Source organism: Odocoileus virginianus, chromosome 1 (genome assembly GCF_023699985.2).
Source record: "Odocoileus virginianus isolate 20LAN1187 ecotype Illinois chromosome 1, Ovbor_1.2, whole genome shotgun sequence".
Classification (NCBI taxonomy): domain Eukaryota; kingdom Metazoa; phylum Chordata; class Mammalia; order Artiodactyla; family Cervidae; genus Odocoileus; species Odocoileus virginianus.
Window position 1 is genome coordinate 99421172 of NC_069674.1, and position 20005 is coordinate 99441176.

A 20005-nucleotide genomic window follows, 5' to 3' on the forward strand; every position below is an offset into this window, starting at 1 on the left:
CTGTCTGAAGGTGTCTTCCTCACAGGGGAATGTGTGTGTGTGTGTGTGTGTGTGTGTGTCTGAAGGTGTCCAGGCCCATGTGTGTGTGTCTGAAAGTGTCCGCCTCAGAGGGGAACATTTGTGTGTGTCTGTGTGTTGCTCAATAATGTCCAACTCTTTGCAACCACATTCTTTTTACTTTGTGTGTGTGTCCAACATTTTGCAGCCCATCAGGGCTACAGGTGTCTGCCGGGGAACATTCGCGCGTGTGTGTGTGTGTGTGGCCAACATTTTGCGGCCCATCAGTGCTGCAGGTGTCTGCCTAGGGGAACATCCATGTGTGTGTAAGTGTGTCTGTGTGGCTGAATTGTGTTCAGCTCTTTGCAACCACATTTTTTCCACTCACTATGTGTGTGTGTGTTTCTCAGTTGTATCCAACTGGTTGCAACCCCGTGAACTGTAGCCTGCCAGGCTCCTCAGTCCATGGAATTCTCCAGGTCAGAATACTGGGGTGGGTAGCCATTCCCTTCTCCAAGGGATCTTCCTGACTCAGGGGTCGGACCGTCGTCTCCTGCACTGCAGGCGGATTCATTGCCGTCTGAGCCGCCAGGGAAGCTTTTCCACTCACTATACCTCCTCTAAGTTCATCTGTGCTTCTTTTCCACTGTAACTCACCAGAGCACTTCACTTCTCATGCTTTTCCCATCTTCAGCATCGTTATCATCAAAATCTTTGTCAGTTACTTATAAGTGAAAGAGTGCACTAAAAATGGTAATTCATTATTTCATTTAATCCTAATTAGGGCCCTGAGGGAGTAGGTATTGATTTCTGTCACTGTTAACATTTCACAGATGTTCAAGGTTACACACCTAGTAAGGGGTGGCTCTCAATCTATTTCTGATGTCAGAGCTGTGCTGTTAACCACTCCATGATGCTTCTGCCATGGAACTGATGAGGATCTCATTATTTACTCTTTTTCCTAATACACAGTTTCCTCTGTTTCTATAGGTATCAATTTACGTTCTGCTTTCAGATGGATCATTTAAAGACTTAAATGTAAATTGCCTAAGTATTCCTAATCTTGGTCTCTGACCACATTTGGCCTGTGTTTTTATTTATATTTTTAAATAGTCTGCTACTAAAGTATATTGGATGTATTTAATCCTAAAATAATTACCATTTTTTGCTGTTTATACTACCCATGGAGAACACATTAAGTCACAGATGAGCAAAGCAAGATCAAATATTAGTCACTAGGGGTGCAAAGCCAAGGAGCATATGTTTGAGACTGCAGACTGTGAGCAATGACTGTCTAAGAAGCTATATTCATGAAAAGTATCAGAATACAGTATGCATCATGTAGACTTGGTTGCTATTGTGTTTATTAGAAAACTGATCTGGACAAAAGTAAATACAAGTTAACAAGCACATGTGTTATTTATCTTGAGAGATTTTTAAAGCTTTTTTGTTTTTTAAATAAATGCTGATTTTGAGCCTCTGTGGGTCATGAGGGATTAATAAATATATTGTGCATCTATTTACAGTGATCTCACTGGGATCATACATTGAGTTTAGCAATTTTGTTGGTTATTAAGAGGTCATTCAAAAGGAATGAAATTGCAATTGGGATGTGCCATCAACATGTGGATTTAGATCTCAGGTATGTGAGTGTGTGTGTGTTTTAATTCTTTTTAATCTGAGGTCTTGTTCAGTGACAACAAGTCCATTTTGGTCTTTTACAAAACCTCAGCTCTTTTATAGCAGCTGAATGTGAATGTGGGCACCTAATACAAGCAGTAAGGAAAATTAAATATAAGCTATCACTTTAGTGTTTCTTTTTCTCATTTTGTGTATGCATTAATTATTATTGACAGCCAGTCTAAGGCTGATCACTTTTCTAGGCTTGATTTGCTCAGTTTGAATCATCTCTTGGAGACATAGCTTCTCTAGGCTGATGAATATTTACTTGGGAAAACAATGAAGAATTAACAGTACTCACTTTCACACCACCCACATCCACCTTTCTCCTCCTTTCTCTGGCCACCTAGAGTTTTCCTTACTCAGATTTCTACAAAACATTTCTGGGTGTAAGAGGAGAAGGACTGAAAGAATTCCAGCAGCGGTCTCTTAGCTTTCCGCTCCTGGTTTTTGAGATTTTTATTCCATAAGGGAGAAGGCATAAAAGAAGAAAAAGGAGCCTAGTCTAATTTTTATAACTGCAAAGAGAATAATTTTCAGTTTACTTAAAATATTTTTAATACAGTAAATGACATTTCTGTAATCAGACTTTGAGTTAGGCATTAATATATAACAGTGAACCAGATACATGCCTATATTCTACTAGAAGATTCAACAAATGAGAAAATAGATGATAGAAAGATAGATTATAAAGAACTAAACATAGGGACATCCTGATGGTAATGAGAAAATAGATGATAGAAAGATAAGATTATAAAGAACTAAACATAGGGACATCCTGATGGTATAGTGGATGAGAATCTACTTGTCAGTGCAGGGGACATGGGTTTGATCCCTGGTTTGGGAAAATTTCACATACCGAGGAGCAACTAAGCCCGTGTGTCTCAACTACTGAGCCCAAGCGCTTAGAGTCTGTGCTCTGCAATGAGAGAACCACCACAGTGAGAAGCTAGTGCCCTGTAATGAAGAAGAGCCCCTGCATTCCACAGCTAGAGAAAGCCAGTGTGCAGCAATGAAGACCCAGCACAGTTAAGTTCAATTCAGTTCAGTCACTCAGTCATGTCTGACTTGTTGCAACCCCATGAACTGCAGCACGCCAGGCCTCCCTGTCCATCACCAACTCCCGGAGTTTACTCAAACTCACGTCCATTGAGTAGGTGATGCCACCCAACCATCTCATCCTCTGTCGTCCCCTTCTCCTGCTTTCAAACTTTCCCAGCATCAGGGTCTTTTCAAATGAGTCAGCTCTTCACATCAGATGGCCAAAGTATTAGAGGTTTAGCTTCAACATCAGTCCTTGAAATGAACACCCAGGACTGATCTGCTTTAGGATGGACTGGTTGGATCTCCTTGCAGTCCAAGGGACTTTCAAGAGTTTTCAACACCACAGTTCAAAAGCATCAATTCTTTGGAGCTCAGCTTTCTCTATAGTCCAACTCTCACATCCATACATGACTACTGGAAAAACCATAGCCTTGACTAGATGGACCTTTGTTGGCAAAGTAATGTCTCTGCTTTTTAATACGCTGTCTAGGTTGGTCATAACTTTTCTTCCAAGGAGCAAGCATCTTTTATTTCATGGCTGCAGTCACCATCTGCAGTGATTTTGGAGCCCAGAAAAATAGCCACTGTTTCCACTGTTTCCCCATCGATTTGCCATGAAGTGATTGGACCGGATGCCATGATCTTAGTTTTCTGAATGTTGAGTTTTAAGCCAACTTCTTCACTTTCTTCTTTCACTTTCATCAAGAGGCTCTTTGGTTCTTCACTTTCTGCCATAAGGGTGGTGTCATCTGCATATCTGAGGTTATTGCTATTTCTTCCGGCAATCTTGACTCCAGCTTGTGCTTCATTCAGACCAGTGTTTCTCATGACGTACTCTGCATATAAGTTAAATAAGCAGGGTGACAACATACAGCCTTGACGTACTCCTTTTCCTATTTGGAACCAGTCTGTTGTTCCATGTCCAGTTCTGACTGTTGCTTCCTGACCTGCATACAGATTTCTCAAGAGGCAGGTCAGGTGGTCTGGTATTCCCATCTCTTGAAGAATTTCCCACAGTTTATTGTGACTCACACAGTCAAAGGCTTTGGCATAGTCAACAAAGCAGAAGTAGATGTTTTCCTGGAACTCTCTTGCTTTTTTCATGATCCAGTGACTTGGCAATCTGTTCTCTGGTTCCTCTGCCTTTTCTAAAACCAGCTTGAAAATCTAGAAGTTCACAGTTCACATATTGCTGAAGCCTGGCTTGGAGAATTTTGAACATTACTCTGCTAGCGTGTGAGATAAGTACAATTCTGCGGTAGTTCGAGCATTCTTTGGCATTGCCTTTCTTTGGGATTGGAATGAAAACTGACCTTCTCCAGTAATGTGGCCGCTGCTGAGTTTTCCAAATTTGTTGGCATATTGAGTGCAGCACTTTCACAGCATCATCTCTCAGGATTTGAAATAGCTCAACTGGAATTCCATCACCTCCACTAGCTATGTTCATAGTGATACTTCCTAAGCCCCATTTGACTTCACATTCCAGGATGTCTGCCTCTAGGTGAGTGTGAGTGATCATACCATCGTGATTATCTGGGTTGTGAAGATCTTTTTTGTACAATTCTCCTGTGTATTCTTGCCACCTTTTTAATATCTTCTGCTTCTGTCAGGTCCTTACCATTTCTGTCCTTTATTGAGCCCATCTTTGCATGAAATGTTCCCTTGGCATCTCTAATTTTCTTGAAGAGATCTCTAGTCTTTCCCATTGTATTGTTTTCCTCTATTTCTTTGCATTGATAACTGAGGAAGGTTTTCTTATCTCTCCGTGCTATTCTTTGGAACTCTGCATTCAAATGGGAATATATTTCCTTTTTTCATTTGCTTTTCACTTCTCTTCTTTTCACAGCTATTTGTAAGGCCTCCTCAGACAGCCATTTTGCTTTTCTGCATTTCTTTTTCTTAGGAATGGTCTTAATCCCTGTCTCCTGTACAATGTCATGAACCTCCATCCATAGTTCCTCAGGCAATCTGTCCATCAGATCTAGTCCCTTAAATCTATTTCTCACTTCCACTGTCTAGTCATAAGGGATTTGATTTAGGTCATACCTGAACGGTCTAGTGATTTTCCCTACTTTCTTCAATTTAAGTCTGAATTTGGCAATAAGGAGTTCATGATCTGAGCCACAGTCAGCTCCTGGTCTTGTTTTTGCTGACTGCATAGAGCTTCTCCATCTTTGGCTGCAAAGAATATAATCAATCTGATTTTGGTGCTGACCATCTGGTTATGTCCATGTGTAGAGTCTTCTCTTGTGTTGTTGGAAGAGGGTGTTTGCTATGACCAGGTCGTTCTCTTGGCTGAACTCTATTAGCCTTTGCCCTGCTTCAGTCTATACCCCAAGGCCAAATCTGCCTATTACTCCAGGTGTTTCTTGACTTCCTACTTTTGCATTCCAGTCTCCTATAATGAAAAGGACATCTTTTTGGGTGTTAGTTTAGAAGGTCTTGTAGGTCTTCATAGAACCGTTCAACTTCAGCTTCTTCAGCATTAGTGGTTGGGGCATAGACTTGGATTACCATGATACTGAATGGTTTGCCTTGGAAACGAACAGAGATCATTCTGTCGTTTTTGAGATTGCATCCAAGTACTGCATTTCAGACTCTTTTGTTGACTGTGATGGCTACTCCACTTCTTCTAAGGGATTCTTGCCCATGGTAATAGATATAATGGTCATCTGAGTTAAATTTGCCCATTCCAGTCCATCTTAGTTTGCTGATTCCTAGAATGTTAGTGTTCACTCTTGCCATTTCCTGTTTGACCACTTCCAATTTGCATTGATTCATGGACCTAACATTCTAAGAAATATTGCTCTTTACAGCATCGAACCTTGCTTCTATCACCAGTCCCATCCACAACTGGGTGTTGTTTTTGCTTTGGCTCCATCCCTTCATTCTTTCTTGAGTTATTTCTCCACTGATCTCCAGTAGCATACTGGGCACCTACCGACCTGGGGAGTTCTCTTTCAGTATCCTATCTTTTTGCCTTTTCATACTGTTCATGGGGTTCTCAAGGCAAGAATACTGAAGTGGTTTGCCATTCCCTTCTCCAGTGGACCACATTCTGTCAGACCTCTCCACCATGACCCATCTGTCTTGGGTGGCCCCACACGGCATGGCTCATAGTTTCATTGAGTTAGACAAGGTTGTGGTCAGTGTGATCAGATTGGCTAGTTTTCTGTGATTGTGGTTTCAGTCTGTCTGCCCTCTGATGTCCTCTCTCAGCGCCTACTGTCTTACTTGGGTTTCTCTTACCTTGGATGTGGGGTATGTCTTCACAGCTGCTCCAGCAAAGCGCAGCTGCTGCTCCTGACTTTGGACATGGGGTAGCTCCTCTTGGCTGCTTCTACACCATTGCAGCCACCACTCCTGCACAGCCAAAAATAAATACATAAATATTAAAAAAAAAAAAAAAAAAAACACCAGCCATACAACCAGCAATCCCACTGCTGGGCATACACACTGAGGAAATCAGAACTGAAAGAGACACATGCACCCCAATGTTTATTGCAGCACTGTTTACAATAGCTAAGACATGGAAACAACCGAGATGTCTTGGCAGACAAATGGATAGGAAGTTGTGGTACATATACACAATGGAATATTACTCAGCTATAAAAAAGAATACTGATGAGTCAGTTCTAATGAGGTGGATGAAACTGGAGCCTATTATACAGAATGAAGTAAGTCAGAAAGAAAAACACCAATACAGTACATTAATGCATATATATGGAATTTAGAAAGATGGTAATGATGACCCTATATGCAAGACAGCAAAAGAGACACAGATGTAAAGAAAAAACTTTTGGATTCTGGGAGAAGGAGACAGTGGGATGATTTGAGAGAATAGCATTGAAACATATATAATTGCATGTAAAGCACATGACCAGTGCAAGTTCGATGCATGAAGCAGGGCACTCAAAGCTGGTATTCTGGGATAACCCAGAGGGATGGGGCGGGAAGGGAGGTGGGAGGGGTTTCAGGATGGGGAGACACATGTGCACCCATGGATGATTCATGTGGATGTCTGGCAAAAACCACCACAATATTATAAAGTAATTAGCCTCCAATTAAATTAATTTAAAAAACTATAGACTTGAATTACATTAAAAAAGAAGGAACTAAACAAATGACTAAAGAATAATTTGGATAAAGCCAATTTTCCCACCTCCACCATTTTGAATTGCTTAAACCTAGAGGAAAATTAAAAGAGTAGTTCAGTGGCTTCCTTATACCCTTTACCTATATTCACCAAGCACCAGTTATCATTTTTCCATTTTTGCTTTACTTTTCCAAGTAAAGATGCTTTTATTTTTCTGCACCATTTGAAAGCAAGTTGGAGATATCATAACACTTCATCTCTGCATACTGCAGCTTGCATCTTCTAAATATGAGGGTATCCTTCCACATAACCACAATGTTACTACAACACTTTGCAATAATAATACCTCTCAATAATAGTGATGCCATCTAATAGCTGGTACAAATTCAAATTTTCTCAGTGGTCTCCAAATGCCTTTAATAATTGCTAACCCTCCCATCCACCACGCTCCCTAATCCAGAATTCAATCGAGGATCACAATTCACATTTACTTATATCTCTTGAATCCTTTTTATTTTTTAAATCCTTTTTCTATTTTGTGTTTTTATTTTTAATCACACATTTTTCAGTGCAAGAAAAATATCTTCTGGAATGATCTACATTCTGAATTTATTTGATCGTTTCTTCCTGGAGTCCTGAGCTCAATTCAGCAGCACTTGTATTTCCTGTAAATTAGAAGTTACCCTAGGCTTGACCAGATTCAGGTTAAACAATTTTGACAAGAATACTAATAAGTGACCTGTACTTCACACTGCATTGCAGCAGAATATAAACATAGGTTTTTTTCACTCTTTGTGATGGTAAATCTGAGTAACTAACTGATTAAGGTGGTGGTCACCTGCTCACCAGGGTTAATTTTCTCTTTCTTTTTATAAATCCAAGTGAATATTCTGTTCCCTAAAAGCTTTCATCTATTTGGCATCCAGTAGTGTTCTTGCCCCGGGGAAGGCAATGGCACCCCACTCCAGTACTCTTGCCTGGAAAATCCCATGGATGGAGGAGCCTGGTAGGCTGCGGTCCATGGGGTCGTGAAGAGTCGGACACGACTGAGCGATTTCACTTTCACACATTGGAGAAGGAAATGGCAACCCACTCCAGTGTTCTTGCCTGGAGAATCCCAGGGACGGGGGAGCCTGGTGGGCTGCCGTCTATGGAGTCGCACAGAGTCGGACACGACTGACGTGACTTAGCAGCAGCAGGCAGATATAAATACGTATTCCTCCTCTGTGTGAACTATTTTCAAATTAATCTTCTTAAGAAGTAACTGTCTTATCAATGCAATTCCAGATGTTAGGGTGCTCCTTTAGTAGCCCTTCCTCCACAGCTTTAATAAAAATCAGCATAACTGAAGAAGGGCACAGGAAGGGCTCACGCTGCCACTCTCTAGCGGTGTGGCCAAGGGCAAGTTACACAGTTAATCTGTGCCTTGGTTTTCTCACCTATAAAACTGGGATGTTACCTGCATCAGAGAAGTACCAAGAATCAAAAGTTAACATAGGCAAAGTTCTAAGGACAATGCAAGGTACATAGTACGTGCTGCATAAATGGCAGGCTTTATTATTCCACTATAATTATGTATTCAGACAGTATTTATGTATCACGTAAGTCAGAAATCTCCCTTACTTAGTATCTCCACTTCTGTGTTCTCTCAAACACTGTTTACTCAAACGCAATAGAAATAGTCCTTTTTTTTTTTCCCTTGTGGAAAATAAAGACAGATCTTGAAGATGCTACTTGGCTTTGCCCAAACTCTTTAAGTCTTTCCCACCTCCTGCTCCCCTTCTTCCAACCTGATCTTTACCAAGAGTGTGGGAGGGTGCAGATTATTTGCCCAGCAGGATCTAAAGATCCAGAAGAAAGAAGGATCTAGGAGTCTTTTGAAAGTCTAAACTTCCAAAGAAACTATGTTTCCCTCCTCCCCCCCTCTCCTCCCTTCTGCTCATCTTGTTACCTATTCTATTTCTTTCTTTCCCTTCATTTCTCCCGACTTTATCTCAAATGTTGGGGGCAGATGCTGACATTCACAAATCCGCCCAGTCCACAAACAGAACACCCCCGCCTCCACCCTGTGTCTGGGATCAATTCTGCGTCTCATAGAACACCTTACCTTCCACAAACTGCAAAGTTTCTGAGCCTGAACTACAGCTCCCCGCGCTCTCTGCCCCTCCAGTTTCCCCATCAGGCCACTTGAGGAGCTGAGGTAGAATTCCGCAGCTTTTGGCAGCAAACCTCCTCCTCTATCGTCCCACCCACCCGTGGGGTCTCGCCAAAGCTGCCAAGGGAACCCAGGGCTACGGGTCCTGTCTCTGTATTTTGAGCCCTGAAGAATAAAGGAATCCGAGAGTAAATGTTGCCTTGAAAGCAGGTGAATGTGGCCTTGAACCCGGAGCAGCGCTGCGGCCAGGGGCGGGACGCAGCGACCTTAGCCCAGCGCCTTGGCAGCGCACCTGCCGGGCGCAGGAGGGGCGGGGCGGGGCGGGCACCACTTGAGGGCGGGACCAGCGTGGCCCGCAGCCACTCACGAGTGCTCTGCGCGCACTGGGCGCCCCTGGACCCCGGAGACCATGGGGAAGCTGGTGGCACTTATCCTGCTGGGCGCCGGCCTGGCCCTAGTCTGGGAGAGATTTTTGACACTTGGGTGAGTTGGCATCTTGAGCATCCTGGGCTTTTTCTCTTCTTCCAAGTTAGGTTAAGGGCTGCCCCGGCCCGCCTTCCTAGCGGGTAAGAATGAGCTGTTTGGGGACCCCGTCTTCTCATAATCCCACGTAACAAACTATCCCTTGAGAAGCTCTGATGTGGAAAGTGAGCTGATTTCTTGCCTTTCCTAAGATCGTAAGGCAGAAGCGCCCCGATTTATTTTCTGAAAGTTATGCAACTCCCTGCCCTTCCCCAGGTCACCTTCAGCATTCCACTCACCCTTGAACAAACTAATTCTGTTGGAAGCGCTGGTCTTGGGGGAGGGAGCCAGGCTACTGGTTGGATGTTTTTGGCTGCCTCAGAGACTGTCTAAGGCAAGTTCAACCTTGAGGGGTACCGGGTTACCAGATTAAAGGAGCTAGCAGGACAGCAGGGAAATGAACTGAAACCTGCAAGGGGAGATTGGCATTGTCTCTGTATCTGACCTGACCTTTTGAAGTGGAAGATCTAGTGGTGATAGCCATTCTAGAAATATCTCAGGAGAATACTGGGCTAGTAAGAAGAAATGTTTGTCAGTTGATGACATGTGTTCCCAAATAGATGTTAGTCTCTACTTGCTTTCAGTCCTCTTTGGGTTGTTTTAATTTATTTCTCTAAATAGAAGTTGGTCTTCTCAGAGGTTCACATCTATTGGCAGAATCTGTTGAGGAGCATGGTGCCTTTTGATAATGCATTCTAGTTCAGCTCGAAAGAGTTTATTGTTACATTTGCTCCCAGTGCACGCAAGTGAGAAAATCATAAAAAATAATGATAATTATAAAGCCAATCTAAAAAGCATTTTTTTTAAAGTCACGGTAAGATAAGTATAGAATCTTCCTGAATACAATTTAATAAAAATGTAAAATTATTCCTGGTGCTTAGAAGAATGTTTCACTGTGGAATCAAAAATACTACTCAAAAATAACTTGGCCAACTGTTTAAACTATGGTCAGTTTAATGGACTCGTGAACTTGCAAAGTAAATGAGCATAAAATTTTAAAAATAATAAAGCAAAAGCTACAGAGTTTAGCTATTAGGAGACCCTGTTGAATTTGAGGAAGGCATTTCGGGACAAGGATCAAAAGGCAAGACTGTAAGGGATTAAGGGAAACAAAGTGCAGATTTATAATAGATGATACTTTATCACATTAGATAACAGTCTTTTGTGTATTTAAATTAATAATACTTATATACTATTAAATAAAAAATATATGCACAATACCCAGAGTATGTCGACATTATATAAGTAAATGTAAATAAAAGGAGATGCCTACTTATTTGTGATATCATCCATAAATGATGAGAAAGAAAGTTAATGAATTTGAAGGTGGTTAAAGGCTGTGGTTAAACATTGATTTTGGATGTTGTGCACTGACCTGCTGTGTTTTTATCTTCTACAGAGAAAGACTGAATGCACATCGAGAAGTAGAGTCAGTAGAACCCCAGAACTGCCGCCTTATTGAGGGAATTGGTATGTATGTGACAGTACAATTTCCTGGTCACCATCCCCCTGACTGAAGCTGCTCATTTAATTCACGACTACTCCTTAAACCCTCCTACTGAGGCTTCAGCCTCATCAATTTTACACAAGCTATCTGATCCCACGTCTCCAAGGGGTGTCCTTAACATCAAAATCTATGGCTTTTTCTCGGTCCTCTTACTGACATCTCTCCATCATTTGAAATATGTTGTTGACTACTCTTTGGTTGGCCCCTCACTGGACTCTGCTCCTGTCCACTCTGTGACATTTCATTTCCTTCTCTGTCTTTTTCTGTTGCCTTCTTTTTTTTTTTCTTCTCCCTTCTCCTTGATGATCCTCCTAGCTTTCAGTGCCACTGCCTTCAAAATTTATCTGCTAGTACTAAGAGAAATGTGACTAAGCCCTTATTCTCAAGAACCTTCCAATCAATTGAGATTTTTTTTAATTAATTGAAAATCCATAGTTGAATCCCTGATCTCTCAAACTGCAGGCCTTTTTTCCTGTTTGAAATCTACTTTGCCTTTCTGTCATTTCCTCTCTCACACCCCCACCCATAATCAGCTCTTCTTCCAGACTTCTCTTAAGCTTGGTACCTGCATTCTCAAAGAGATTCAGTTCAAAATTTAGGAAACTGGAACTTCCCTAGCAGTCCAGTGGGTAAGATTTTGCCTTCCAATGCAGGAGATACGGATTCCATCCTTGGTCAGGGAGCTGAGATCTCACATGCCTTGAGGCCAAAACACCAAAACATGAAGCAGAAGCAGTGTTGTAACAAATTCAATATAGACTTTAAAAATCTTTAAAAAAAAGTTAAGGAGCCATTTATTTCCCCCTCACCCCTCACTGTTTCACATGAGACCTGTTGGCCTCTCCTGGGCCCCCATATAGAGCTGATCTCATTTACTCCTTACTGCTTCAACTGCTTGTTCTGGCTCTGAGCCTTTCATTCTCCCTGATGATACTACTAGAAAAAAAAAAAATTTAGCCAGATGCTGTTCTAGGAATGTATTCTTTCATTCTCTCACCTTTGCTCATGAAATTACCTCCAATGATTTCTTCATTGCTGCTTGCTGAAATCAGCTGGAAATCCCTCTTCTACTCCTGAACTCTCATAGCACTCTGAAACTCCCATTCACTTGAGACACCTACCACATGCTTTATTTTAGAGCCAGCAGTGTCTTTCTCTCACAATCAGATTGTAAACCTCCTAGGGTCAAGGATTGTGAATTATTTCAGGACAACAGTGTAGCTTATTGCAATATAAATGATCTCCAAGATAAGTTACTAATACATACATACACACACACACACACACACACACACATATATATATAAAAGAGCCCTTTTGATTTTGGTTTTCTGTCTTTATTTCCCCCCTCAATTTCTAAAACAAATAGAGAAATAGCCTGTCCCTTGTGCTCCCTGGTCTTAGATGAGGTATGTACTGCGAACTAGAAAGCAGAAGGAACTGAAGACAAACCATTTCCTGACTTTGAAATTTAAAAACCTGGGCTCCTTCAAGGGATTCTGATGGAGACGGAAGGGGAATATCTGGTGGTTGTTTTTAAATAACAGGGGACTTTGTCCCATTCTGGGGGAGAATCAAGACCTGTAAAGGAATGGCTACAATATACCTTTAGGGAGGCTGGATCCTTTACACTGTGTCACAGCATGAGCAAAGGTTGTGTGTGTGTATCTGTGTGTCTGTGTGTCTGTGTGTGGGTGTGTGCGTGTGCGCATGCAATATGTATAACTGGCAAAATTTTCTAAATTAAAGGGACCACATGAGCTTACATGAATATTTCAGTGGTGACTAGTGTATAATAAAGGCCATATGGACTTCCCCAAATATTCAGCTTTCTTTTAAAACCCCCTAAGCTATTTGCACAACCCTGGCAGAGAGACCCAGTAATGACTCAGGCTGAACTTCCTACCAGTTTAGTGCAATGTGGGTTCAGGGTCAGATTTAATTTGATTAAAAAAAATAAGGAAATGTAACATTCAATCATTTGTTTACTGTCTTGTGGAACAATATTCATATTATGCATATATCTCTCAAAAGAGTCTGCCAATTAATTTAGACAGTAACTAGAGCATTGTTCAACCATTGTTAAAGTCTAGCCCAACTCTCAGATTGTACGACTCGGATAGACTTGAGAAGTTAAAACTAGAGCAGAAGAGGCCTCCCTGGCGGCTCAGTGGTGAAGAACCCGCCTGCCACTGCAGGAGACACGGGTTCTGTCCCTGATCCAGGAAGACCCCACATGGTGCAGAGCAGCTGAGCCCCTGCCCTCGAGCCCAGGGGCCCGCGTGCCCCGGAGCCGGCGCTCCGCGCCGCGTCGCCGGAGCCGCTGTGGTGAGGAGTCTGCGCCCTGCAGCAGGAGGGCAGCCCCGCTCCACAGCCAGAGGAAACCCGCGCAGCCATGGAGACCCAACCCGGGTCTCCAATACAAACCAATTCAGAGAACCAGAGCAGGGGAAAAAGGCATGCACCTCTCCTGTCTGTCGGCTTATGTACAGTCTACACGTACAGACCTGAACAAGTGAGAATGGTCATGGGCCATCTGTCAATAGGACAATATTGCTACATATCTAAAAATAATAATACTGCCTTATCAAAGGCCTGGTGTCTATGAGGTTTCTGCTGAGTCCTTTGGAAACACTTTACATCATCCTCACAAACACCCCGTAAGGTGGGTGCTGTCATCTGTCTTTAGAGATTAGGAAACTGACACCCAGAAGAATGAAGTTCCCTGCCCAGTGGTCCAGAACTAGAAGGTGACAGGTCTAGATTAAGAGGCAGGGTGGTTTTCTTCTATGCCTTTGTACTCTCTGCTGTGTTAACACTGCCTTTCTTATCTACTGACAGCACATTTTTATTGCGGGGTTTCAGGGAAGTATGGTGGCAGCAGAAAACAGAAAATCTGAGATGCAAAAAAGTGAAATATTAAAAAATAGAGCTGACCAAGACAAGGCAAGCTGGATATTTAAATAAAGCTCACTAATGAGATGATACTCGTAAGACCCTCCTCTTTGAGAGTGAAAGCATGGGAAACCAAAGAATTGAAGGCAGAGTGTAGTAGGCAGTAACAGCTGGGGAAATTTTCTGATTTGTGTTTTCTTCAAGACCTAGACTTTCTGATTAATTTTATTGGTCGAGGGCTTCCCTGGTGGCTCAGATGGTAAAGAGTCTGCCTGCAATGCAGGAGACCTGGGTTCCATCCCTGCGTCAGGAAGATCCCCTGGAGAAGGGAGTGGCTACCCACTCCAGTATTCTTGCCTGGAGAATTCCATGGACATGGAATGCATGTGTGGACAGCAGAGCCTGGTGGGCTACAGCCCATGGGGTTGCAAAGAGTTTAACACAATGAAAACTTCCACTTTATTGGCAGAACAAACTTTTCCTCTTTTTGTTCTCTTTCTTCATTTATTTTTTATTTCTTTATTTTGGCCACACTGCATGGCATGTGGGAGCTTAGTTCCCCTACCAGGGATTGAACCCAAGCCCCCTGCATTGGAAGAACAGGGTCATAACCACTGGACCACCAGGGAAGTCCCATTCCGTCCCCAGTATTCTTTCGAGGAAGAAAGCTTAAAACGTGAAATAATTCTAACCCCCCAGAAATTATACCTCCAAGATCTTTTTTATATTAAATTCATCTTTTTTTCCAAGCTTTGAGGCTCAAAGATTGGCTTAACTGGGAAGTTATTTGGCTAATCAAAGTTGCCCTTGAAATAGGAACAGCTTTATTAGCTTGCCCTTGGCTGAATTACCAAGTAGACAGGCAGCCATTGTATGTGAAGTCTTCCTATCTTCCTCTCCTTCCTTTCCCCTCCTGTAGCTTCCCAGGTCTCCAAGATATGTTTCTACTCCATGGCAGGTTCCATTTGTTTTCTTAGGTTGCTGTTTTCTTCCCTCAAAGATGTGAAATGATAATATTAATTGATAGTAATGTTTTGGCATGACTTTTTCTCAAGACGTCTGTAGAGAACAATCGGAGGCCAGAGAAATGAGGTTATGCCAAAAAATAGGGATTAAAAGGCAGGAGATACCTACTTGTAAAACTGGTTTTAGACTTCGCAGCGGGGTTTTAATGTTATCTGTGCATAGGGTAATGAGCACGTGGAGAGGACTCCCACAGGAGCCACTGTTGCTAAGATGCACTGGGCCATCACGCAGATGCAGTGCAGGTCGGGGAGGGGGATAAAGGAGGGTCAGGAATAATGTACAATCAGCTACTAATTCTTTTCCACATCTGAGTGCAAAGCACCAGCTTCCCTGTGCTGTGGACAAAGTTAAAAAAAAAAACAAAAACCAGCATAGCATCTCTGGAAAATGCCCACCCATGCTACAGGTGAATTACTGAAGCAGGTTAGTGCTATCATGGGAGATGTGTGAAATGGTGTTTGGAAGATAAAAAGACTAAACCAGAGATTATACAACTCAGGACATCTTCTATTCAGAAATTAACACTCACCTGTCAATATTGTAACCTCAAACAAGACAAAGTTCAAAAAACTAAAGCAGTCTCTCCTTTTCAGTCAATCAACAAGCTTGTTGCTGAAAGCTTTTATAGTGAAAAGGCAGGTGTTATATTGGGTACAAGGATACGGTACTGAATAAAACCAGGTCCTTGATCCAAGCAAGTTGCAGCCCAAGTGTGGAAAATATCATGGTGGAGGTAGTGACCATATTAGTGACAGGTGACCATTAGTATACAAATTGGATGTTGGCTCCAAGAGAGGTTGAAAAGGCTGAGGGGACAGCATCCAAGTCATCTCTAAGGGCCTGTGATACTCAGCCAAGTGGAGGTGAGAGTGGGTGTGGGAAACGTGTTGCCAAGAAGCAGGTAACTGCATGTGCTAAGGTATGCAGGTGAACAAGCCTGGCACACCTCGGGAACTGCTGACAGAAGGGCTGCAGCACACCTGTATCGCAGAGTGAGGGGTGGGAGCCACGAGAATTGAGATCGGAGCCAAGAGGTAGAGAATTGGGGGTCTAGGTCAAGGAGTTTGAGAATTTTACTGCCAGCCGTACGGGACCTTTTGAAGGTTTTAAGCAGGGGCATTACAAGGTCAAGTTTGCGATTTAAAAAGAATGGTTGTAGGGGAGCAAAGTGGACCTACTAGGAAGCTATTACAGAAATCCAGGAGGGAGTTCCAGAGCTTGAAAGACCTGTGATCAGATGGTTTTACAGAGTAAGGGAAAGGAAGACATCAAGAATAACTCCAAGGTTCCTACTTTGGGTACTGGGGGGATGGAAATGTCATCCACTGAAATTGAAATATACAAAATGGAGCAGATTTAAGAGGGAAATTTCCAGATAGTTTTGATACATGTTGAATATGAGAAATGAAAAGGCCTGACAGAAATGTCCTATATACGGGAGACCTGGTTTGATCCCTGGGTTGGGAAGATCCTCTGGAGAAGGGAACAGCTACCCACTCCAGTATTCTGGCCTAGAGAATTCCATGGACTATATGGTCCATGGAGTCGCAAAGAGTCAGTCACAGCAGAGTGACTTTCACTATACATGTATATACAGGTGAATACAGAGGTCTGGAAGTTGGCAGAAAGCCTTGGGATTTAGAGACTAGAGAGTTAAGAGTATGTGGATGGAAGCCGACGCCTCAGGACTAGAGTAAATGGGTGCTCTGCCATGAGAAAGAGCCAAGTGCGGGTAAAGGCTGGTGAGTATTCCCATCCAGGAGAGGGGCAGAAGGGGACCAGAGCAAAGGGAAGCCCAGAAGTGGCATTTATACTAAAAAAGAGATAGAAAAAGGTCTGTTCACAAACTAACCCACCCAGGGGGGTCCCTGATGGCTCCGTGGGAAAGAATCCGCCTGCCGATGCAGGAGACACGGGTTCGATCCTGATCCGGGAAGATCTCATAGGATGCTGCAGAGCATGAGCGTGCGCCACAGTCACTGAGCCTGTGCCCCAGAGCCCACGCTCTGCCAGAAGAGAGGCCACAGCAGGGAGGAGTCCACGCCCCGCAACCGGACAGCAGCCCCCACTCACCGCAACTGGAGAAAAGCCCACGCAGCAGCCACGACCCGGCACAGCCAAAACCGAACCAGAAAGCCTAGCAATTAAACACACACACACACATTAATAAACGTATTTTAAAAACTAACCCACCCATACTCATATCATTTTAAAACTGTTTTATTCAATTTGCTGGGTTCTCCCCAAGTCTATTTTACTCCACGGAGGGCAGGGCATGCGTGCACAGTCGTCTCTGACTCTTTGCAACCCCATGGACTGCAGCCTGCCAGGCTCCTCTGTCCAGGGGCTCTCCAGGCAAGAATAAAGGGATGTTCTGTGTGTGAAATTCCTTTTTAAGCCACCATTCATGCATCTTTCTGATCCTCAGCTTTTTTTTTTTTTTTTTTTTTTACAGAAAATGGCTCTGAAGATATTGACATCCTTCCTAGTGGGCTGGCTTTTATCTCCAATGTGAGTATTTCCCATGCTCCTCAGATGCGCAAGTTAATAGCTATATGGACAGAACATTAGTGTTGCCAACTCAAGTGTCGCCAACACAAGTGTCCCACTTGTGTGTAAACTAGTCAACTAAAAGCACCAAAATGGGATTCCAGAGGCTAACTGAGGCAAGACAGACGTGCCCAGGCTTGCCTACCCCATGGTGGGCAGCTCCCTGTGGGCAGTTATATACCCAGGGGAGTACCGATAAGTGTATATTGAATTCCATTCACTTCCTAGACGAGGCTCCAGATTTGCTCTGCAGCTATCCATCCTCACCATTGCCCTACTGGCTGAGCCTCAGCTTCTGGAAGTCATCTTCTTACTAATCGGTATTCATCTCATCATGGCTGCCTGAGTTTGGAACTCAGTAAATGTTTGCAGAGTGAATGTTAGCCACGTTACTCAATTCATAACCCTGAGCATTTCCATCTTGGGTTCCTCTTTCAAAGAGGAGTAGGGGAAAATCTGCATTTTATTTCCAGTACTACCTTCACAGGTTTGGGATGATTAGGAAGCTATGCAAAGGACTGAACTTCAACAAATTAAAATGTTATATTGCAAAAATATTGAAAATTATCATATACTTAGTTAAATCAGTTACAATTTGGAGTGGGACTTAGGATTTTGAAAAAAGTAGATATTAATTACATTTCCAATGTGAATTCTGATTGCTGGAATTGCATGTTCTAATATTCCATTTGGGCCAATAAAATACTAATAAAATACTATCAAATAACACATTTAAAAAATCTGTCTTTTTGGCCAAAAGCGGTGAGGGGGAGGGGCACAGAATACTCCTTAATGGCCCCATTCCCCAAGTTCCTCAGTACAGTTAGGGTCTGCAGTCAATACGCATTTCAGATTGCTCCTGGTGGGGGTGCATGTTAGGGCAGGTGGGTGGGAAGGATTTTATTTCTTTAGTTTTCCTCCAAAAACTACAGCTGTCTAGAAAAGCTTTTTCTTTGTTGACTTAAATTACCTACTGTCAATTTAGATTTTCAACGTGATGCCCAACAGACTGTTAAAAATAATTATTTTATGGCTAGGAGATGTGTAGTTCCTACTGTATGTTTCTTTCCTATTAATATTTTTACTAGCGCTAAGTGTACTGAATTCTTGTTATGCAACAAGTAGAGATTTTCATTACAAATAATTCTATGAGAAACATTAGCTCTTTCTGCAAAATAACAAACAACTCATTCTTATAGGATAAGGATAATGTTCTTTGCTTATTTTTAATCTTGCTGTACTGCAATAAATTCAAGTCCTTGTTCTTCTTGGTTACCTCCTGCCCTTTCCTGCCATCCTAGAACATGTTTGGAAGCTTCTGATTTAGGGAGTAATTCCGTGTGATAGATATTTTTAGTCTATTTAGAGGTGCCAAGCAGGCTATTTGCTTCCTTACCTTGGGACTTGACTTGTTCTTTGCCAGCAAGATTACTCCCTTCCTCACATGTGTTGCCATCCAACTCCTAGCTCCCTATGAGGGCTCACTGTAGTGGAGCTTTAATTCCTCAGGAATATCCCTAACACTCTCTTTTCTGGGCAAGGCGGCTCTTCAGTGACCCCACGGGTTCTCTGTGTTAGGGTCTTAGATGCCTCCCCATATCTGATGGGCCTGCTTGGCGTGGCCTCCCTGGATGCCAGTCCTTTCGAGTCTAGGACTTTGGCATGTCTGCTGCCATGCCGCACCTGACACAGTATCTGGCGTACACAGGCGCCTGACTGCTTACTGAACACATGTCCTAGTGAATGCGGGCCGTGCAGGAGTTCAGTGCTTGTCCACACGTTCCTGGAGTCTGTGGGTGGAAATAAGATGCCTGCACACCAGGTGATTTTTGCCATTTTCAGGGGTGAACAGTATCTAAACAATTGCAATCATTTGCCAAGATTCTTACCTAACTGCTTTAAACAGAAAACCAAGCATGTGTAAAGAGGTTCATTCGTCGTGACACTTAATGTGGGCCATGTTTGTTTGCCATGTCCCACCCTTATTCCCCAGTCAGATCATTTCCATTTCCAGAGCACCTGATCCTTCTGCCAGCTGGCAGTGGCCTTACATTCCTCCCAGCTCCCACCAGACTTGCGGTGGGGCTCTGCCCTGAGCAGCGTTCTTGAGCAATAGAATATTCTCTACTGTCAAACCTCTCATTATGGTGTGGCAGAAAGTTGTACATCACTGTGCAACTGATGATCTGAGTGACTTAGGCATTTCACTTCTCTGGGCTTAATTTTCCTTATGTGAAAAGAGACGATCTACCTCAAGTGAAAATGGGAAGAACTGGATGTCTCTGATGTCTTTCCCCCAATGTCACCATTACATGTGCCATAGGACTTACTGACAAATTGACTATGAAAGAAGGAAAGGATAGATTTGGAGTCTCAATTGTATGGCCTGATATTGGAGAAAACAGTGATTCCCTTAACGGAGAGTAGATATAAAATGAGAGCAAGGATTTGAGGTGAGACGATTTTGGTTTTAATCATTTGATTTTGAGCTGCCTTTATGAAGAACCTGGGATGCAAGCTAGGGCTCCATAGA

At 42.8% G+C, this 20005-nt stretch overlaps 1 protein-coding gene across 1 annotated transcript in view; it reads left to right on the top strand.

Annotated features, from left to right (window-relative positions):
* The first annotated feature begins 9316 nt into the window (after positions 1–9316).
* PON3 (paraoxonase 3) overlaps positions 9317–20005 on the top strand; it is a 29397-nt gene continuing 18708 nt past the window's right edge. Inside the window, exons 1-3 of the mRNA XM_020882680.2 lie at positions 9317–9455; positions 10894–10964; positions 17378–17433. Of these exons, the coding sequence (XP_020738339.2) occupies positions 9382–9455; positions 10894–10964; positions 17378–17433 (201 nt within the window). The 5' untranslated portion in view covers positions 9317–9381. The remainder of the gene's footprint in view (positions 9456–10893; positions 10965–17377; positions 17434–20005) is intronic.